Genomic DNA, 23,258 nt, shown 5'->3' on the forward strand with positions numbered 1-23,258 from the left:
GTTTTCTGAACTTGTTTTGTAGCACTGCTTTAACAGGATGACTTTGGACTGATCTTGTCTGTAACGTTTTGCAACTGTTCTGATACACTTAGAACTTTTCAGATTTATATTTGTAAATACTGCTGGCTTGTTGTGGAGTAGTTTTGTTACAAAATGCTCACAAGTTGTGTTTTTATTGCAGATAACACTACAGTTGAGAAGCTCAGAGCTATTTGTTTAGATCACGCAAAGCTTGGGGAAAGCAGCCTTAGTCCATCCCTTGATTCGCTATTCTTTGGTCCTTCTGCCTCACAAGTGCTGTACCTAACAGAGGTTTGTGATGCTTTGCCTGTTCTTTAAAAATCTTCAGCTGTCTCTGTGGCAGTCTTCTCTGTAATGTTATGGAAGTGTAAGATGAAATTCTGGTTTGAAATCAGCAATCACAAGTACTTACCAGTTTACTGGAATAAACATGTATGACCAATGCTGTCAAAAGCATTGTTTAAGTAGTATTCCTACATATATTCTCATGTTCAGTATCTATATCCAAGCTGGTTACACTGCTGTTAGCTAACTCTGTGTTTTGTTCTACAGGTAGTTTATGCCTTGTTAATGCCTGCCAGTGCACCTCTGGGAGAAGATGCCAGTGACTTCCAATACAACTTCTTAAAAAGTGGTGGTTTGCCTCTTGTGTTGAGCATGCTGACCAGAAATAACTTCCTGCCAAACGCAGATATGGAAACTCGAAGGGGTGCCTACCTTAACGCTCTGAAAATAGCCAAACTGTTGCTCACAGCAATCGGATATGGCCACGTTCGAGCTGTGGCAGAAGCTTGTCAGCCAGTTGTGGAAGGCACAAGTACAATTTCACCGGTAATATAAACCTTCCTTCCTGCAAATACCAATGTGCTCTGGTTTTTATGTTGTCTGCAGCAACTTCTCTCCACTCTTCATTAACTGTTCTTCGAGTGAATCGCATGCCAAGAGCTCCTGTTACTTTCAGATAATGTTGTTAAAAAAAGAGATCAACTTGCTAAAAAAGTCCTGTTTCTTTGTGACTGTAAAAAGTTAGGTGTAACATGCACTTGCTCTATATATGATTTTCAGTGGTTTGTGTGATTGTCAGTGGAGGTATAACTTTTTATTTTCTAAGTACATTATCCCATAAATTCAATTCACAAGAAGAATTCTGATTCTTTTGAGCTGCTGAGTCTATTGAAGGATGTGCCTCTGAATTTCTTGTATCTATTAGAGCAGAAACCAACAGAACTGACGTTGAGTCATGCCAGCCCTTTGTCTACATAAAGACAAGTCTTTGGCTTGCTACGTTCCCAGTTCTGTCTGTGGTTTGTAGAAGATTCTTGCAGAGAACAGTTAGGTACATTGCAAAGTTAAGTGGTGATGGTTGAAAGGTGTCCTGCCCTGAGATTTCTCAGAGTTAGAAAGAGAAGATGTTCTGGATCTCACATGTCTGTAGTAGAATTTTATACATGTTTAATAGGGCAGGTTAGGTTTTGTACATCTGGACAAGCATGTTCTGGGTCAAGGTTTCATTTGTGTCATCTTACAGTAGATGTACAGCCTAGAGCCCAAAAAGTAAACTTTGCTGCTGTTTGTCTTGGACATTTGCTTCACAAGTATCCCAGCTATTTAGCTATATTTTTTTTGCCTTTTTGAGGTTCCATCCCTAATAGTTGCTTGAGCTCTCAGCCTGTACTCAAGAATACATAGAGAGCCCCTCTTCAGGGTACTTTATTCCACAGTATTAACTAAGATCCGTCTCTGAAGCAGAGAAGCACATTCCCCTTAAGTCTGAAAAATAAATAGCTGTTATGGTTAGCTACATCTGTTCCAAGATACGTGATTAATTCTTTTTCTAGAGGTGAAGATCCCTTTCCATGTCTCATGTCTTGTCTAAGCAGTTCGTCTTTTAAACCTTTTTTTTTCTTCACTCTCTCACAAGAGAGAAGAGAGGCTTCAGTGCTGCACCTGCCCCCCCCGGCCCAAGCCGGGGAGGAGGGGGCCTTGGCCCTCCTCGGGCCCGCTACCCTTCTACATGGCTGCTGTTCCTAATTTCAACTGCGCAACCACCTTCTCTTCCGTTTTCTTAAAAATGTAATTAGCAAAGGTGTCACTGAACTTTTTGATTGGTTTTTTGTCCGGAAATCACTTGGACAAAACCATCCTCAGCCCCAGGGATGGGCTGGTGGGCAAAACCACGACAGGGGTTCTGTAATTTTGCTCCCTAAGTGGACTGTCCTGGTGAAGCTGACAAAGCAAGGGGAGTGACCAAAGGCAGGTGTTACAGAGCAGCTTCTCAGTGTGTCCTTTGAGCAGCATTTGAGGTGGCTTTTTTGAATGAAATGGTACAGGGAAAATGGAGAAACTCTTTTGTACAAGAAGTTTTAACTTGTAACCACAGCCCACAGTCTTTTATTTGTCTTTGAGAAGGAAACAACCATTTCAGATTTGAACTGTCAAAACCATGAAGCTCTGGCAGCCCAGGGAGAGGGAACTGTGTGCTCAAACCAATACAGAAAAGATAAAAACATGTCTTGCTGCTGTTTTGTTATGAAAATACCATAAAAAAAGAGGAGGGATAATTCAGAACAGAATTCTTCAGTAGTGCTCTAAGTCAGATGTTTCAAATGTACTTCAGTATAATGAACACTGTAGCCATGTAATGTCTGGATATAATTACCTAATCCACAGGGAGAGCCAAATGTTTGACCAAACCCTTTCTTTCCTACATCACCAGAAAGGGAAGGAGGTGTAACTGTAATCATTCTGTTATGAATAATCTTGATCAGTAATCTGATCAATAAACAAGCCTCCAAACCTAACAAGTTTTGAGCAAGTGCCTCTCCTCTTAACTGCTTGTACTCTGTGATCATACACTGCAGCATTAAGTGTCTTCAAAGGTGATATCTGTTTGAAAATGAGGAGATTTATCTTGGTGTTTGTGGAGTCTGTAAGTATTTTTCCTTCCATGATCTTGCATTCTTCTACCAAATCTTTCCAAGTAACTTTAGATCTTCATATCTTTTTGCTTTTTTCCCTATGTAAATAAGAAATGCTTTCTTCCAGATAAACCAGGCTACGCATGACCAGGCAGTGGTGCTACAAAATGCCCTACAAAACATTCCTAATCCAACTTCAGAGTGCATGCTAAGAAATGTAGCAATACGTCTTGCCCAGCAAATATCCGATGAGGTTGGTGAAGTCCTTTCTGTTTCGTTTTCCTATAGCATTTTTCCTCTGTTTTTAATCCTTAAATTTATGGCATGTTTCCATTTCAAATGTCGTGAAACATTTTAGGTAATCTTCATATGATTCAATAAGCTGTTAATTAAAAGTATTTCATTGTTTCCATATGCTTTATGAAATTTGGTGTCTAATACCATAAAGAGGCTTCAGTGAAGAGGCAGGTTCTGAACAAGCTCTTTAATGGATTGTGAATATTGTTATCCTTGGATCAGAACTTTAGGAAACTGTAATAGATTTAAAGAAGTTAAGGGGTATTTTGAAAACACCTTTTGTGATACTTTCTTTTTTTTTTTTTTTTTTTTGTTCTTCTCTATTTTGCTTTCTGAGAAACACTCTCTTCTTGAGGAGAAAGACAGAAAGGGTGAGGGAATTTAAAATATGGAGCATCTCAAATCCTCGCCAGTGTATCTTTATAAATTGAAAATGGATTAATGTTGCAAGTGAGGAGTTGGATTGTGGACCTCAGTAGTGTTAAATGTGCCTTGAAAATGTAGTAGCCTTATCCATATGGTATGGCCAAACCCTGTTTAGATGTGGAATCATGAGTCATGTCAATGAATATATTAGTGAATTCTGCTGAATTCAGCAGACGCTGCAATCAGAACTGCTGTAACTCTTGCACAGTGAATTGGGTCCTTTCCAGTGTGGAAGCAGTGAGGATGGTGTTTCTGTGCTCTACAGCACACCTGCCAAACCATCTCCAAACCTATTCTGAGGTATCTAGGTAGAAGTAGCCTCGTATGATCATCTTGGTGTTGAAAAGGGCACTGTCCCTTCAGAGCAAGGGCAGTGTCTGAGGAAAGCACCTTGTCCTGGAGTGCAAGACTGACCCCTCTGCCTTAGATCAGTGGTGGTGTCACATCCATAGGTGAAATCAGCCAGTTGAACTCGATTTAATTAAACTTCTTCCATAGAAGAAGTGTCTTTGCAGGTGAGGTATGAAGAAAGTTTTTTAATTGTGCCTTTGTCTTTCCTGCAGGACTTCTAATAAATAAATAATTAATTTTTCTTTCACCAGGCACATCAAAGCAAACAAAACCTGAATATCTTTAACAGTATTGCTGTTAAAGTTTTATTTGTAAATTTCTGTACATCAAAATTACATACATATTGTAGTTTGCCTTTGAAAGGTTTTTTTGTTTCTCTTTTTCATGTTTTGATGTTCCATCAAAAAAGACTGACTCTTTTTAACTGTACTTACAGTTTTTTTAAAAATAAATCCAACATGGTTTCTCATGCTGCAGAGAAAGGAATCTTTCACCTTTTTTAAAAAAGTTAAGACTCGAAGATTTTAAAACTCCAATGAGATTAAAAAAAACCCCCACATATTATTTTTCTCGTGGTGCTGTTGCTCTGAGGTTGCTTTGCTTGTGACAAAGATGAAATGCCTGTTATTTTTCTGGTAACTACAGTTAATGTCCATATCAGTACAGGAATGCACATTGTTCAGGTTTCCTGATGCAGAGAAGTTAGTTCAGCATCTCTTATTTATTAAGTCTGAGCATTAGAAATATGGAACTTGAAATTTTTAAGAACTGTCAGCCATCTGCTTTTAGAGATTGCGTATTTTTTGGACAGTTCTACTTAGAATACAGACTTTGGCTGTGTTTTGTGTTGGTTTTCAAAGTTGATACAAACTATAAATAGTAACAATTGTATATTTTGTAATGTATGTATATCAGTAGAAACTATTGGTGTCAACTCAGTCCTCGCCCAAAATACTGAAGAGCAATTCTGCATTTATAAGATGCATGAGCCGTGTTTTTATTAATGTTAAAACCTGTATATCTTAAATGTAGAACAGTTTCTTTATATAATACATACCTTGTAAGCATCAATTTGTGGAGCTAGCTATCAGCCAGCCCAATGAATAGCATGATGAGGAAAAACCCTGAAATAAGTTTCTGGATTGCTTAAGGAGGCTGGCTACCTTCCAGATGCATGTTTGGTGGTTTCTTCTTGTTTTTTCCCAAATTGAGAAATTTAGCATTGAATTTGGTAGTTTCTGCTAAACCTTACTCAGAATCAGAGTTCCATGCATCCTACTTAGTGTTAAAAAATGAGATTTTATATACAAGTGAAGTACAAATACTTTTCAAGATACATCATCTTTCCTTTTTCTATTTAAGGAAAACATTCTTTATTAAATTTTGAAATTTTAAACGTTAAATTTTCTGTAAAATACATTTGTGAGATTTGGAGTCCATGGTAGTTTTATTTGCAGCTGCATTCTAATGTTGCTTTGGTTTATTTCTCTCTTTCAGGCTTCAAAATACATCCCTGATATCTGTGTTATCAGGGCAGTACAAAAAATCGTGTGGGCATCAGGCTGTGGGTCAGTTCAGCTGGTTTTCAGCTCGAATGAGGAAATCAGTAAAATCTATGAAAAGGTAAGAATTCCTAAGCAACTACTTTTCTGTAGAACTGGTAATTTGTTTATAAAGGAGTCTGTTGACCAGGTCAGGTTTAGGGTGGGATGAGCATTAATTAATTGCTAATCCTGTATGAATTTTTTCCTTTTATTGGTAGATATGTGAACCATCTTGCTGGTTTCACACATGGTTTACAAACATAGTTTGGAGTTGGGGGTTATGCATTGGTCCAGTATCACACACCTTGTGTGTAGTGTTGCTTACATTTACAGGAAAAAGTAATCTGTATTTTGACAATGATTTTTTTTTAAAAGTATCTTTTTGTTCTCTGAGCATCTTCACTTGTTCATTTTAAAAAAAAATCATGCTTAGGACTTGTCGATATTTGAGAGTAAAAGGGAGAGGAATCTGTAAGGGGGCTTTAATCTTGGAAGATTGTGCTTAAATGATCGATCAGAAGAAGAATATTTACTTCAGCAAAATGCAACACCTTTACATTTAGCTGACATAGTGGTATGATGACATCTGTTACTGTGAGCATGACTTCTTCATTAAAGAAATTGGGGCTTTGGGTTTTTTTAGGTGATAAACTGGCATATAAAACATGGTTTAGTTACTGTGACAGTCCTGGCACACAAACATATACTCTTGTATCTATACATATGATGTGTTAAGAGCAGCAGTGCACTGGAGGAAATAAACCTAAAAGAAAATAGAGCTAAATGTGCTCTTCTAACATTTTTCTGGCTAAAAGTTTTACAGTTAAATTCTGTAAAATTACTTTGAAAGCAGTCATCCTTCAAAACACTTCATGGGTTTTCTGTTTGTGGGGTTTTTTATTTATTCTTATTGACACATGGACATTTGTAATAAGTGGCAGCTGCGTTTGGTTTATGCTATGCAAAAGGGAGATGAAAATTGAAGGGAAAAATTTGAAATCAAAAAGAGGAAGGAATTGCAGAAGTAATAAGAAGGAGGAATACAGTACCCTTTGCTAGTATAACAAAAAAAGAGAAAAGTACCCTGGAAATAGAGGAACATCATGGAAGAAAGGACACATTCTTATTTTAAGAGAGTTGTATTTATTATAGATGAGAGGAAGTAACTTTTAAGATGGCTTTATAAAGATTGAATATACTGATGACTGACAAACACTGCATTTTAGAGGGAAAAAGTATTTTAAGAAAAATGCTTTCAGTTTGCTAAGTTAACCACTAAACATTAGACTTTAACTCATAGGTCACAGAAGTGTTTTGCTAAGATTTGGAATAGAGATTTATCATTAAATGTGAGTTTAAGAACAAAAGCAGACTGATTTTTGTGGAATCAGGAATGACATGTCAGGATTCCTAAAAACATCCAAGGCTACAACAGGAAATGATTTTTTGGAGAGGCATTTCAGAGTAGTCCCATTGAGAATGACTTCTGAAAGAATGTTGAGCACCCGAAGAAGCTTCTGAACTTATCTGGTGAATTGAATTAAACTTTAAAGCCCAGATAAGTTATTTTGAGAGCATAACTTGTATGGAGTCTCTTCTACCTCCTGCCTCAAAAAGTTCTGGTATGGGACTCCTCTCCGTGGCTGGAGATGCCAGTGGTGTCCAACTGCCTTTGCCTCATTAGCTCAGAGAAGCTCCTGGACTCCTGAAATACTGCCTGAGTGCAAAATGCCCTTTGCTGTTCTCGAGCCCTGCAGCAATAACTGAAATAGCAATGCAGAGATGACTGTCCTTTCTGACCAGGGCAGTGCAGAGCAGGTGCAGTCCTGGTGAAAGCATCTGTGTTTGCTTCGGGATCCCGAGCTGTGTCAGGGTTACCACATCCTCCCGCCTCAGTGTGCTGACTGTCTCTGATTTTTTAGCTGTTGTGCAAAGACTGAGTAGTGTTTGTTGCCAGACTGAGGCATCCTTTGGCCTGTTCAAAATTAGTTCTCTTTCCTGCACGGTAATCCCTTCTTTCTGCCTGCGTAATCTCGATGCCTTCCCACATATAAATCAAATAATTAATGCCTCTAGTTAATGTTGTTAACCTGCATGATTTATAAATGGTGAATGGAGACCTGCTCACATTCAGTTTCTTCAGAACTTCTTGAACATAATTATTTTTAGATAGAGGCAAGGGCTTGCCATTATTCTCAAAGTATTTATTTTGGAGAAATGTACCAAAATCAACTCATTTGATTCAAGTGTTTAGTTAGAGGAGTAACCTCTGTGCCAATTAGCAATAATATTTCTTTCTATTTCAAAACTCACCACAACAGCTACGTTTGAAATTTGGTTCAGCTCTTTCATGCTTCTGAAAAATAGTGGTGAATAAATTCTAGCAGTATTAAGAAGCTTTTGGTCAAATAAGTTGTGACTGTCAAAGCCTTGTAAAACTGAACTTATTGATGAATTATGGAGCACTGTAGCCTTTCTCTGCTTAAGTAGTAACTATTTTCCAAGGTTTTAACTCCATGTTCTGAGTAGTAAAGAAAAGAAAAAGAAAAAAAAACCCTCAGATACAAACCAACAAACTCCAACAGCACTTACTGAAGAAACTTCTGCTTGCAAGCTTCCTATTTAACTTCTGGCTCCTTAAGTTCATGCTTGGAATCCTCCTTTGAGAAGCACAGTACTGGAAGTTCAAGTCATCCCACATAGTGCTTTGACTCAGGTCTGAGTGCAGCGCATAAAATACTTGGCACTGATAATCACTTAGTATACAAATTTGTGGTTTGTGTTTGTATTTAGTGGATATACCTTGGAGCCAGTTGGGTTTCTTGGGATTTTTTTCTCTGCCCACTTTGTGCACTCTTGTTTGTTTTCACAGACAAACGCAGGAAATGAACCAGACGTGGAAGATGAACAAGTTTGCTGTGAAGCACTGGAGGTGATGACCCTGTGTTTTGCTTTGATTCCAACGGCACTGGATGCACTCAGTAAAGAGAAGGCATGGCAGACGTTCATCATTGATTTACTGCTGCACTGCCACAGCAAGTAAGTGTTGCTGCTTTGTTTTTCTTTTTAATCACATCTACTGTTTTACAATTCAAAATTAATATGAAGCCTAAATGCAAAGCAGTGACTTCTTATTTAAGTGATTTTTCTCTGCAGCTGTCTTAATTATTGGTTAGCAGTCTAAATCTAATTTTGGATACCTGTTCTAAATAGCAGTCCCATTTTCTTTGTACTCATAAGGAGGATATTGTCAAGCCAGATGAATGGATGTCTGATAATGTGCTACTGATGGCTTTAGAACAAGTTGTTTGTGGTGCTCTCAGATGAATGGGCTCAGAATTTAAGCACTGTCTTTGGAGGTTTTGACTTTTTTAGGTAAACAGGTTGAAAATTCTTATGTTCAGGAATATTCACCCATCAGAGTAGCTCCTTACAATGAACAACTTGCACATGTTGGTGAAACTGTGGACTGTTACCAAAATACCACAAACTTTATTAGTTTGCAGCCTGTGGTATAGGGTGTTGAATTTTGAGTTTCACTGAACTTTGCAAGTATCACTTTTGTTTGGACAAATAGTTCATGGTGTCAGTACAAGAAGCTACCACTGAGCTCTCTTCTCTCATATGCTTGTAAAAGTTGTGATACATATGATAATCTCCTTTAGAATGGTGCATCTGTTCATTATTAAATGATAGAATAGCATAAACATGATAGAAGCAAGGGACTGCTTTGTGATTGAAGATGGGGAAATTAAACTAAGTTGCTAAGAAGCTCCTCTTCCGAATTAATGCGGAAACAAATTAATGTTTGCAGTGCAGAGAAAATGTAGCAAATACCAGACAGAATTCTGAATATCCTTCCATTTTCAACTATTGTTCTCTAATCTCCTACGCTCAATCAGAGAACAATGTGAGTAAAAATATGCATGTGAGAAAATGCTTTTGGTGCACCATAAAAGAAAAGGAAGATGATCAAGTTCAGATCTCACAAATAGGATCTTTCTGGAAAAGATCAGATGGATTGCTTGTTTTTCAGAGGTTGAGACTGGGACTTTTGCTGTTTCCTCAGAGCATAACTGTGCATAACCATTGAGAAACAGTGCAACATGTTTGATACTAAATACTGGAGCTGTTCTTCCTCTCCAGGGTAATTGATTTTCTAATGGTGTCCCCTGAATGCAAGACTGGTTTAGTCAGCAGTGGATTGCTGAACAGTTAGTCCTAAATAATCCTGGAACCCGGAAGTATTCCACTGATCTCTGCAAAGTGCTCAGTGCAAAGTGCTTTTTTATTTATTTGTGGCCCAAATAAATAAAAATTCTTCATGCCAGTGTAAAGCAATGGTCCTTAGACCTATTGAAGAGGCTGATTTCTGTCAGCTAAGCAGAAATCTGTGTCCTGGAGCTTTCAGTAGGACAGGATTCAGGTTGCCTGCCTCGAGGAGGGAGGTGCTTGACCTCCAGCTGTTTGACCGGGTGAGTGTGAGTTCATCTTGCAGCTGGTGCTCTGTGCCAGCTCTGTGCTGTCCTCATGTGTCTGATACAGCATGAGGGGCCTGTGTTTGGGCAGCTGCTTCCCACTCACAATTCCTTAAGAACTTTTATATTATTGTAGCCTTACAAAAATATAATACTTGTGTTCAGATAGTGCACACTCCTCAGAAATGTAAGAGTGAGAGGTGTGTGTTTGCTTGGTCACATTTCTCACTTTAGGAAAATACCACCTTTATCTATTTCATTTTGCCTTTAAGTGCATGGATCTGAGGACTGTCTGTGTGATGTGTCCAAAGCAATTGAAGGATTGTGTCTTAAAATAAACTTGTGTGAGAAGTTCTCTGAAAACATCAGCTCAGCAGTCGGGTCCCATGAAATGTGGGTTATTGTTCAGGACAGAACAGAGCTCCCCCACCCCATGGTCCTCTGCTCAGAGCAGGGGAGGAGAACTTGTAAAGATCAGAGAAGGGTGACAAGGGAGACCAAAGCTCTGAAATTACTTCCATCTGAGGAGCAGCTGAATAGCTGGGGGCACTTCATACTGGAGGAGAGAGAAATGGTGGGAGGAGAACACCACAGAGACCCTTAAAATAAGAAGTAGCCAAGGGAGAACAAACAGAGAACAGTATTTCTTTGTGTAAGACCTTCTTGAGCGTAACATTTAAGCAGTGTAAACCTTCAGTGTGGAAATGGTTTGAGGGGTTCTTTCATGAACTTGTCCAGTGAGGGCTATGAAATACTGCTTTTGGTAGTCTTCCTGAACCACAAATCGTTAAAAGCAGAGAGAAGATTCTGGAGAAGTGTCGCTGCATCTTCATCTTCCTTGTGCACTTTGCTTTGTGCCTGATAGCAGGGACAGGGTGCTCAGGCAGGTGCATCTTTGCTCTGACCTCAAGGTCATTCTTGTGTATCTTTGAAACACAGTTAACCACACATGAAAGAACTTTCAAGGGAATGGGTTACTTTGGTGTGCTTTCCACACTGACCTCCTGGGCAGAAAACAGCGACAGCCACACCAGACACTGCAAAATCCAGTTTTTCATATGCTGAGATACTTCCATAAAGCACAGCATTCATGTGTAGTCTCTTCCCACACAAGCAGAGTTGTTCCTAACAGTTTTTACAAGACATAATGCTCAGACAATTGATCTTAACGCTTGAAAGAATAGGATTTGCCTTAAATATGTTCTTTACTGAAGCTTATCCATTCCTGTGATTAGATTAAGTTCTGAGATGGAAAATTTCCTTTAATTAAAGCCACTTGAATTTTCAGGAGGGTCATCTTTTTTCTTACTAATGATAAATTTTGATCAGTTCTGAGCTGCTCAGCAAACTGCTGTTGTGGTACATAGGAGCAGTTTTACCAGGGTAGTTCTGGTTTGTCTATGGGGTACAACTGGTGCTTGATTAGAAAGAAAGAATTATTTAGTATTGCAAATTGCTTGTTGTGTTCCACAGTATTTGCTGGCAGTTGCAAAGGTGTAATGGTTGGGTGCTTCCAGGTTTATTTTACCTTCAAATATTTGGTTTGTGGAACAGGTTTTGTCATAGTAATTCACATGTCCGAAATTTCACTTTAAGGAGGAGCAGTTATGATGGGTAGTGAATAATTAAAATATTCCTGTTTCTTACAATATGTTCAGCTTTAGGAAATGGCATTAAGCTGATAAGCACAAAGTTGTTTTTTTTTTTAATGTCCTGTTTGGATAGGGAGATTGAATTTAATGTTTCTATTAAATGCTTTCCAGGACTGTTCGTCAGATGGCACAGGAGCAGTTCTTTTTAATGGCTACCAGGTGTTGCATGGGACAGAGACCTCTCCTTTTCTTCATTACCCTGCTGTTCACTGTTCTAGGGGTAAGTTTTTAGAGATAAAGGCTTCAGTACAAAGTGAAGCAACAGGAGAAAATATCTGCAAGAAAAGACAAATTGCTCTTGGCAGCAGTCACTAAAATAGAGATTCCTTTTGACCCACAGGCAAGCAGAACAGTTGATTTCCATTTGAACCAGGTGAGGGGAAAAGGGACTTTTTTGTATTTTCTGATAAGAACATGAATAATAAGCTTTCATGTCTGCATTTGACCTTTAATGAATGCTGACCTTCAAGTAAAAATCATTAGCAGATTAGAGAGATACCTGCAGTCAGTGCCTTCTCTTACTGGGCCTGCCAGGGCTTTTCTGGTGGCCCTCTTGAATTTGATCACTTCACTGTTTGTTTGTTTGTTTTTTCCCACTCAGGTATAGAAATTGCTACTAAAATAGTCGAGAAGTCATTCATTAACAGCTTAAATACAATTGCAAACTTCGGAAGGGTTAAAAGTGACTTCTTTTCTTTCATATTTACTGCCAGTTTTAGGGAAGATTTGTTGGTGTTGTACTGTAAGTAGAAGAGTGTATGAATTCTCTGTTTGTTTTTGGTTTACACAGAGTACTGCAAGAGAGAGAGCTAAGCATTCTGGAGACTACTTCACTCTCCTAAGACATCTGCTAAACTATGCTTACAACAGCAACATTAACGTACCCAACGCTGAAGTTCTTCTCAATAATGAAATTGACTGGCTTAAGAGGATTAGGGTAAGTCTTGGGGTCACTTTATTCCTGATAATTCACTTTTCGCTGCTTTGTTGTAAAGTACAGTTTTAAGCTTGGCAAATGGATGTTACTTGGAGTATCCTGACTTTCTTTTAAATTGGTAGGATGAAGTAAAAAGAACTGGGGAAACAGGTGTTGAAGAAACTATTTTAGAGGGTCACCTTGGAGTAACAAAAGAGTTGTTAGCATTCCAGACACCTGAGAAGAAATACCATATTGGTTGTGAAAAAGGAGGTGCTAATCTCATTAAGGTAAGCTGAAAGTTTTTGAGCTATGGAGGGTTTTTTGTCTTTGGATGGGGTTTTTTGAGGGGGGAGAGGGAGGGTATTTGGTTTTTTGTTAGTTTTTTTACCCATAAGTAAGTAAAAAGAAGCTTTGCATCTTGTGGTCCATATCCATAAAAGTACTTCTAATTTGAGTTCAGTGTTTTCTTTAAAAATAATTCTGAAAATTAATGTTTCATTCATAAAGTGTTCTTAATGTTCTCATTCTTACTGTATTCCAGTAGCTGACAAACATCCCACTGGGGTAGTGAGCTGGATACAGGACAGTCCTGTACAGGACTGTTTTCCTTCATTACCCAGTATTGTCTTTTCTGCACATGTTCTTAATTAGTGCTGTTAATGATTATAGCAGGTTTGAACAAATGCATCACATTTGAATGCCTCTTTAATCAGGCTTGTTTGCTTTGTACCTCTGATATTATACAGAGGAATGCTGTGTTTTTTCAGCAGTAATTGATAGAGAGCTTTGTAGATAATACTGGTTTGGCAAAAGGAATTTTTTACCAATTAAGAATAGTACAGATTTATTTTTAACTTGCAATGGGGAGGTGGGTTTGCAGGGAACCACTTCAGAATGGAGTTATTCTGTTCTAAATTTAAAAACTCATTATGATGTTGGTCTCAATTTTGACTTTTTTTTTTAAGCACCCCTTTGGTTCTCAGACATTCATTTACATAATAACTCTTACACTCTTATAAAATTGTGTGCACTTCTATGGTAACAGGTGATTTATTTTCTTTTTTTTTTTCAGGAATTGATAGATGATTTCATCTTTCCAGCATCCAATGTTTACCTGCAGTACATGAGAAATGGAGAATTGCCTGCTGAGCAGGCCATACCAGTCTGTAGTTCACCAGCTACTATTAATGCTGGCTTTGAGCTCCTAGTTGCACTAGCAGTTGGATGTGTGCGAAATCTCAAACAGATAGTAGACACTCTGACTGAAATGTATTACATAGGTACAGCAATCACTAGTATGTAATACTTTAAATTATCTATTTTCTACTTTTTAATGTACGTGTCATGTATAGGTTTTGGTTTATTTTGCACTGAAGCAGATGTTGAGTGTTTTAGTTTGTGGTTTGTGGCTGCTTTTAATGTTGCAAAATCAGGATGTCAAAATCTAGAAAAGTTTGTCAGGGTAGCCTTTATTTGTTCTTCTTTATGCTGTAAATATACTGATTTGCATTACATGATTGCATCCAAATTCCAGCCCCAGTCACTTCCACAGTCTGACCCTTCCTGTCCCAATCTCTGACTACTCCCCTTTGTCCATACCAGCTCCCAGGAACCTCATTCTGTCTGTACCTTCCACTTCTGTCTCATCGTTTCAGGCTCTGCCTAAACAATCCCACAACCTCATCAGGTATCTCTGGCTGAGTTTTAGTGCCAGTCTCTTGGTTGCTCACCTGATTTGTCATCATTGTCCACACACAGACACAGGTCCACTGTGTTGTTTCTCTTTAGTTCTGAACTCATTCTCTTGTCAGAGTCCTTTTTCAAGCATTTATTCCCTCAGTTTTGGCCTTGTCTCAGCACAGCTCTGCACTGAAGGAACTTTCTCCTTCTCACTGGAGAAAGCTTATAGCAATTGCAGTATGTACAAAAACTTGCCAATGTTAGTGCTTCAAAAGCTTGTGGTCAGAGGAAACTTGAGCTGATTTTCACAAGGATGGCAAAAGGCTCATACTTAACATGGATTTTTGTTGTCAGTAAAAAGCATATTAGACTTTCTTAGAAGTGAATAAACAGGAGCATGTTTTTCCCAGCCCTGAGTGGGAAAAGGAGAACATTTTGGCTGTAATATTAACAGGGAAAGGGGAAAAAAAGAAAAAAACCTCAACAACAACAATAAATAAAAATCCAAACACCATCAAACCAAGCAAACCCATGCTCACATGGGAGGAAAAGGCTGGGAGAGCTGAGGTTGATTAATCTGGAGAAGAGAAGGCTCCAGAGATACCTTATGGTGGCCTCCATCACTTAAATGTGACTTTTAAGAAAGATAGAGAGACTTTTCTACCAGGGCCTGTAGTTACAGGACAAGGGGCAATGGTTTTAAGCTGAGAGAGAGAGTAGATTTGTGTTGGATACAAGGAAGAAATTCTTCACTATGAGAGTGCTGAGATGTTGGAGCAGGTTGCCCAGAGAAGTTGTGGATGCCCCATCCCTGAAAGTGTTCAGGGCCAGGTTGGATGGAGCCCTGAGCAACCTGCCCATGGCAGGGGTTTGGATCTAAAAGATCTTTAAAAGTGCCTTCCAGCCCAAACCATTGTGTGATTTAACAGAATGTTTAAACTCAGAGAGTTCAGAAAAACTGTGAGCAACTAAAAACAGTATCCCAAGGAGAGGGAATTGTCCACTACCCCTCACAGTGGCAGTGCTACTTGCTCAGAGGGTGCTATCAGTGAGTCATTGCTGATGGTGCTGTCAGTGAGGTTTTTCAATCTCTCCCTGTTTGATTCCATCTCAGTAAATGAAAAGGGCAGCTTTATGGTGTTCACCTCTGCCTCATGCTTTTTTCTTCACCCTTTTCTATTGGGCAGTAGTGTATTTCTTGTCACTTCACAATCAGAAGGATTTCATTCCATTTCCTTCCACTGCAGTATTTGATAAGCACGGTAGAACACCACATGTCCGTGGTATGTCAGGCAGAAGAGGCAGCACATGGATGAACTCTGCATGCTCTCTGAGTCATATACCTAGTTTGCTTGTAAACGTGCATGCTCTCTTATGTCAGAATCTTTTGTGTTAAAACTACAGGACTACAGGTTAGCTAGGAAACTGTGATCAGAAATGTACTCTGAAGAGATGTGATACATATTTTTTCCTCCTGAGCCTTCTCTCTCAGATCCCTCACAAGTCATAAAGATAGCACTTCCTGGAACTGTTTCCCACCTTGGCAGTGGAAAGTGAGGCTTAAGTGAAATACTGTGATTTTAAAAGGATTATACATTTTTTAAAGCCTTATAAATTGGTTATATATTCTAGATTCATTCAGCTGAATTCTTCAGCCTAGAAGCTTGGTGGTTTTGAGGAAAGACTCCTGTTTCATATCTAAATAGACTGAATTTTTGCCTGGACACCTCTTTAGTTATGCCATAGAAGAAAAGGATGTAATGTTAAGATTGCAGATAGAACTGTCCTTCATAGGAAGTTGTGTTGCTTTTAGTTTTCTGCTGAAACATTTGTTTTATTAAACTGCAGTGTAATACAGCCTAATAACAGTTATATGCAACTGCCCTTTACTGCATTGATATTCTCTTTATTTTATAACAAAATAGTTCCCTAATCACATTCTGCTTTTTTTCTTTTAGCTTGTGAAGCTCTTACAGAATGGGAATATCTACCACCTGTTGGGCCTCGACCACCAAAGGGATTTGTAGGGCTAAAAAATGCTGGTGCCACTTGTTACATGAATTCTGTCATTCAGCAGCTGTACATGATTCCAGCCATCAGGAATGGGATTCTTGCCATAGAAGGCACAGGCAGTGATGTAGATGATGACATGTCTGGGGATGAAAAGCAGGACAACGAGGTAAATTTAGTTATGTAGAACTGGCTTATCTTTAACTAGTAATTCTTTTTTACTGAAAAGGTTTTAACAAATTTCAGTTGTTAATCAATCACTGATTCCCACTGATAGCAGTGGGGAAAATAGCATCATATTTCTTACTTGAGTAGGCTCACAACCAGAGGGGCAGTACAGAAGATCCAGGAAGCCAGGTTTGCAGAATTCCTCCTCGTGGATCTGTGCTGGAGAGCAATGTGTCATTTCTACCACCAGGATGCTGTTAATGCATACAAAGACAGTTTTTGTTTTTTCAGCTGAGAGTATATAATGGCACAAATTTTCTTCCACTTTTCAGAGCAATGTTGACCCACGAGATGATGTGTTTGGGTACCCACATCAGTATGAAGACAAACCAGCGTTGAGTAAAACAGAAGATAGAAAAGAGTACAATATTGGAGTTTTGAGGCATCTCCAAGTAATTTTTGGTCATTTAGCAGCTTCCAGGCTACAGTACTATGTACCAAGAGGGTTTTGGAAACAATTTAGGTAAGTAGAAGATTTAGTATTGATGTTGGTTTACTGGATCAGTAGAAGAAATGGCAGTGATTTAATGCATGTGTGATTTACAGTGATGTAAAGTGTAAATTAGTAGAACTTGTGCAGCATTGTATTTGTTACCCCACCTTTTCACCATTCTGTAAAAGTCTGTTAATAAACCAAAGTTTACAGCAAGATGGTTATTTTGAATTTTAGCAGTTCTTGACATTGATATTGAAACTTGGAATTAAGTGTAAAGTTACACACAAAAGGTTTTTTTTTTTACTTACCAGAAAGTATTGGGGACAGAGTAACAGGTGATATACTTCATCAAAAACCAGTGAATAGTTTCCTCAGTAAGAAGGGATTAATAGCTTGAATAATTTTTTTTTTTTTTAGAAAAGCAATTGTTGAAGAACAAAACAAAAAATATTTGACAAGAATGTGCTTTCATTTTCAGACTTTGGGGAGAACCTGTAAATCTACGTGAACAACACGATGCTTTAGAATTTTTTAATTCCTTGGTGGACAGTTTAGATGAAGCTTTAAAAGCTTTGGGCCATCCAGCAATGTTAAGTAAAGTTTTAGGAGGGTCGTTTGCTGACCAGAAGATTTGTCAAGGATGCCCACATCGGTAAGTGTTTAAGACTTTTCTCTGTCTTTTACAGAAAAACCACCTATGTTTGTGTTCTTATAAAAGTGATTAGAGTCAAGAGTGGGGTTTTTGTGTGGTTTGGGTGTTGGATTTTTTTTTTTTTTAAGCTAATAGTCTTTGCTACCTTATTTTTTTATAGCCTTAATTTGCAGATTGTATGTGAAGCAGTGTGTGTTATCAGGGCAGAAAAAGATAATGCTTTTTCATGTTAAAAGTGAAACCACTTTAGGGACCAAATACAATGTAGAAAATTTTAAGACCTGTCCAACAACTGTCTCTGTTTTCAGTCTTCATCCTGTGTGTTTAGAGCTGACCCAAGAGTGAATCTTTAGTTCCAAGGAGCAAAACTCTGTTTATGCTCACTATGTAACCTGCAGTTAAGGAGGATGGTGTAGAAGGTTTATCTTTTTTCTTAAGGCTTCTGCTGTAGTTGTATTTAACTTTAAATGGGAATACTGAAATTCAGCTTTGTACAGGGTATGTGAAACCACACCCATACCAAATCCAACTGCAAGTCTGTAGCTCATTGATGGTGGTGATTAGTGAAGGGAGAGAAGTAGACATTGTAAAGTTGTAATTCCCTACACTTTGTCATCTCTCCCTATATATCCCATCATATATCCCTAGTCAGGTGGATGGTTAAAATTGCATGCAAGATTCAGGATGACCTAATGATGAACTTGTTCTTTTTTAGCAGTTGCTTTTACATTATTGTGTTTGATTTCATTTCACTATCAGTTGGCCTTCTTATTGTTCAGATCATGTGTGATTCTTAAGCAATACAAATCTCTGCACATTACCATTGCAAATTCTCTTCATTGTGAAAGTTTACTATTTACCTTTTACTTATTTGCCTTCAGTTAGCAATTAAAATACAGGGAAAAAATGATACAAATGGGTTTTACTGTGGTAATCTTTCAGCTTCAGCTGAGCTCATGTGTGAATTAGAAGAATTTATAAGTGGCACATCTTCAGTTTCATGGGTTAAAATGTGTGACTAGAAATAAGTTGAAAATATTGCAAGATAAATGAAAGCACTGATTTTACTGATTTTACTGATTTTACTGTATATGCAAGGGGTCATTAAATGGCAAATACAGATGTGAAACAACGAGAGTTATTGTTCATTCCTGTTATTGTGTACTGTCCTGAAGTATTGCCTGAATTATATTTTTGGAACTTTACTGGATTTGCATGATTGTACTTATTAATAAAAATGTTACCCTGACTGTTGTTTAGGGAGGAGAAAACTGATGATAAGTAAACTGTGGATTTGGGTATGACAAATAACAGCATTTCTGTATTTTGTAAGTTATTTAATAGGTGAATGTATATTACTGTTGGTGGAAGTGTTTCTAAATATTTATTTATTCATCCGTGAATGCTTGATTGCATATCAGAGAAACAAGCCCTCCAGGATTATGTTGGAATAGATGCAACTTTTTTAATTTATTCATCACTCCTTTATCTTTAAAAAACAATTTATTTCCAAGATGTATCAACTGGTTGTCTCTCAAGCATTGCTGGTTCATTGCTGCACGTTTGTTTGAAGGTTATATTAGAACACAGTACGTCAAAGGCAGTCATAAATATGCAAATTATTTTATAAAGACAGCTATTCATTTTTTTTTCAGATCGAAAATACAAAGGCTTTTTGTTTGTTTGTTTGCTTAATTGGAATCTGTTTTGAACTGTTGTCTTTAGATGTGATACAGCATTTGTGTTTATCAGTCTAATTCCTGACTGGAAAGATCAGCAGTGAAAAAGTGCTCTGCTCTCTCTGCTTTCCTACTGGCTTGGTTTGCCGAGAGACTGTGATGCTACTTTAGCTGCTTTAAAAAAGTGATGTGCTAAAAAAATCAACTTCCATGATCTTTTCAGTGAACTTGAGACATACAAGTAATTTTTATGGTCTTCATAAAGTAACTATAGCTAGTGCAGATCAGAAAATACAATGTGCACATGCTGTAATGCAATTGTAGGAAGACTGCAATAAAAAAAGAGTTCAGTTCTTTTTCTGCTGCTTACACACTGCAGCACATGTAAAACATAAAAATTGGACATGTTTCTAACTTTCTCATGCATTTGCCTGTTCATTGGTAGGTATGAATGTGAGGAATCCTTCACAACTCTGAATGTAGATATAAGAAATCACCAAAACCTTCTTGATTCTTTGGAACAGTACGTCAAAGGAGACTTACTGGAAGGTGCAAATGCATATCATTGTGAGAAATGCAACAAAAAGGTAATGATTCCTCATGTATTAAATTTGTGTAGAGCGGTGATGTTACAGCTGTACTAAGTTCAGTCTTAGTTTGTTTCAGGGGGAAAAAGTCATCCTTTGATTACTGACTTTGGTATTTGGTGAGAGGATATGAATGGAGACCTAAAGAGCTGTTCGTGTCCTTTTTTAGGTTGATACAGTGAAACGCTTGTTGATTAAGAAGTTGCCTCCAGTTCTTGCCATCCAGTTGAAACGATTTGATTACGACTGGGAAAGGGAATGTGCAATCAAATTCAATGATTATTTTGAGTTTCCACGAGAACTGGACATGGAGCCTTACACGGTGGCAGGTGTAGCAAAATTGGAGGGGGACGACGTGAATCCTGAAAATCAGATAATACAAAATGAGCAGTCGGAAAACGAACACTCTGGGAGCACAAAGTACAGGCTCGTGGGTGTGCTGGTGCACAGTGGCCAGGCCAGTGGTGGACATTACTACTCCTACATCATCCAGAGGAATGGGGGAGACGGGGAGAAGAACCGGTGGTATAAATTCGATGATGGAGACGTGACAGAGTGTAAAATGGATGACGATGAAGAAATGAAAAACCAGTGTTTTGGTGGAGAATACATGGGAGAAGTGTTTGATCACATGATGAAGCGCATGTCCTACAGACGCCAGAAGAGGTGGTGGAACGCTTACATTCTTTTTTATGAACGTATGGACACAATAGACAAAGACAATGAACTAATAAAATATATTTCAGAAATAGCTATCACCACTAAACCCCATCAGATTAAAATGCCATCAGCCATCGAGCGAAGTGTGAGGAAGCAGAACGTGCAGTTCATGCACAATCGGATGCAGTACAGCCTGGAATATTTCCAGTTCATAAAGAAGTTGCTTACTTGTAATAGTGTCTACCTGAATCCTCCTCCAGGTTAGTATGTTACTGGGATAATTATGGATGAACTTCTTGCAAGAAGGGTTTTGATTCATGTGGTCAATATCTTGTCAAGCCAATGACAGTTTTGTGTGTTCTACTTTGAATACTCTGTCCTCCTGGACTTCTGCAGTTGAGTTGTTCATAAGGGATAAGTTGCCAGAATATTTAGCAAAAAATACTTGGATAAACTGTCAGCTATTACTCAGCTTATGTAGTAAGTCAAGTTAAATTACTGAAGTTTGGAGGCTATTCTACTGAAAACAGTTCTCAAGGTGAGATGCTGAATTTCTGAAATCAGAGCTATGTTAGGATCCAGGTACCTGTCGTACATTTTCAAATGATACACTATAGAAGACAGAGGCTGTTGTGATCAAGTATCTTGTTAAAATTGGAACACTGTGTTAGACAAAATCAGTTACATTGTTGTGAGTTGCTTTTACTTTGTCTACATGTGAGTGTTTTGATTTTTCTTTAGGACAAGATCATCTGTTGCCTGAAGCAGAAGAAATAACTATGATTAGTATTCAGCTTGCTGCTAGATTTCTCTTCACCACAGGATTTCATACAAAGAAAATAGTCCGTGGCCCTGCTAGTGATTGGTATCTTGTCTTTTAACAACACTTAAAATTTTGGAAGTTTGATGTCTGTTAAAAGATCCCATTTAGATACATATGATAGTAAAAAGTGTATGTGCTCTGTCTTCTTTTCTCCTCTTCTCAAAATATATGGTGAAGGTGCACATGAAAAGGGGGGGAAATTTGAACAGAAAATACTGGGAAGAAACTGAGACTTAAAATAAGCTGCTGAGGTGACCAGCTTCAAAAATTCATTTTCAGACAGAGTTTAAATCTGCCTTTTGTCTGTCTTGAAAAAAGAATAAAGGGCTAGAAGCCGTCAGTAGCACAAAACTAACGGGTTATATTTTCTGACTAATTCAAAGTGGTTTATTCATTGTTTGAGTAGTTTTGAACAAAGCTGGTTCGAATCCATTGTTGCAGCTGATATTTGTTTGTGGAACACGTATATAGTCTCTGAGCCCCTGTTAGCAGAGAGCTTTATGTACATTGCTACAGGGCCTGTAATTCAAAGCCACAGCACAACAAACATGACAAATCTTACTCACTGCACCACAACACTTTAGTCTTTGAGCTCGGTTATTTTGTGCTGGGGAGAGAACTGTGGGTTACTACTGGCCAAACTCAGGAGAAAACCTGGTAGTCATGGTGACCAGTAGCTTACCAACTACTTGTAAGTAGTTTTGTAATACTTGGCAAATACATATCTCCAGTAGCAACTTCCAGAGTAGCTGAGTTACTCCTGTTATTTTAAGACATCAAGAAGAGTTCAAATACTACTGTGGGAAGGAGGACAGAGTCACACAAGTCCCTCTCTGAAACAGATCTTTTACTCATTGGGTATTGGGTTTTTTGGTTTGTTTTTTAGATCTGTAAATGAGAATGTGAATTCCTGTTAGGTTATATATTTAGTTACCTGTCTCATACCCAGCTCATAAAATCCACCTTGTTTTCTCTGCTGCTCAACCTCTTCCCCAGTTCTAGTACAGAGGGAAGGGTGGCTGCTAAAACAGGACTGGCTTTGAGCAGTAAGGAGTTTGGGGCTGTAATGCTGCCTTAGTTCTTACAGATGACAAGTAAAATGCTACAGTTAAATGTTAGGCTTTTAATTGAGTGTATCTTTAATTTGTGATTGCACATAACAGAACATCACTATAGGAAGTACAGTGTAGGTGATGGGAAGCATTAATGTTTGGGAGTCACCTTTAACGGGTAATTTCTTGAAATTCTGCAAAAGAAAACATCTGCCAAATTCATTAATACCTACATTTGGTCATAATCTCAGCTGTGCCGTTTTCTGTTCCAGGTATGATGCATTGTGCATCCTCCTTCGTCACAGCAAGAATGTTCGCTTTTGGTTTGCACACAACGTCCTTTTCAATGTCTCAAACCGCTTCTCTGAGTACCTTCTGGAATGCCCCAGTGCAGAAGTGAGGGGTGCATTTGCAAAACTTATAGTATTTATTGCACATTTTTCATTGCAAGACGGACCATGTCCATCACCTTTTGCCTCTCCTGGACCTTCCAGTCAGGTATTTAATCCTCTGACAAAAAGGCTTTTAAACTGAATTCTTACTTCTTCATTATAAGCATTTATTACTAAATAAATTCTGGAGTAGGTGCATCAGTGTTGACTGGAGGTCTCTACAGGCCATTTTGCACTACGTAACGTGATGTAACTCCACCAGTTTGCAAGAGAGATGCTGTAAGAGGGGTTCAATTTCCCCTCATTTGTAAATCTCTGAAGACTAAGCAGTGAGAACTTCGACTTGCAAGTGTGAAATCTGCAAAAAAGAAGTAGGGGCTTTTTTACTGAAGTAATGTGTAGGCAAATGAACCCTTGCTTTGCTCTTAGAATTTTAAACAAATAAATAAGCCC

The 23,258-nt window shown here is 38.2% G+C and overlaps 1 protein-coding gene across 1 annotated transcript in view; it reads left to right on the forward strand.

Moving 5' to 3' along the window:
• Positions 1 to 23,258, forward strand: part of USP9X (ubiquitin specific peptidase 9 X-linked) — a 98,165-nt gene that overhangs the window by 62,535 nt on the left and 12,372 nt on the right. Inside the window, 16 exon segments of the mRNA XM_050331434.1 lie at positions 182 to 312; positions 574 to 852; positions 3,067 to 3,192; positions 5,511 to 5,636; positions 8,430 to 8,596; positions 11,799 to 11,907; positions 12,478 to 12,624; positions 12,747 to 12,893; positions 13,679 to 13,901; positions 16,245 to 16,465; positions 16,797 to 16,987; positions 17,439 to 17,612; positions 19,737 to 19,878; positions 20,048 to 20,798; positions 21,280 to 21,403; positions 22,686 to 22,911. Coding sequence (XP_050187391.1) covers positions 182 to 312; positions 574 to 852; positions 3,067 to 3,192; positions 5,511 to 5,636; positions 8,430 to 8,596; positions 11,799 to 11,907; positions 12,478 to 12,624; positions 12,747 to 12,893; positions 13,679 to 13,901; positions 16,245 to 16,465; positions 16,797 to 16,987; positions 17,439 to 17,612; positions 19,737 to 19,878; positions 20,048 to 20,798; positions 21,280 to 21,403; positions 22,686 to 22,911 — 3,284 coding nt within the window.

This window comes from Myiozetetes cayanensis, unplaced genomic scaffold, assembly GCF_022539395.1.
Source record: "Myiozetetes cayanensis isolate MyiCay16 unplaced genomic scaffold, myiCay2020 scf5-8, whole genome shotgun sequence".
NCBI classification, from domain to species: domain Eukaryota; kingdom Metazoa; phylum Chordata; class Aves; order Passeriformes; family Tyrannidae; genus Myiozetetes; species Myiozetetes cayanensis.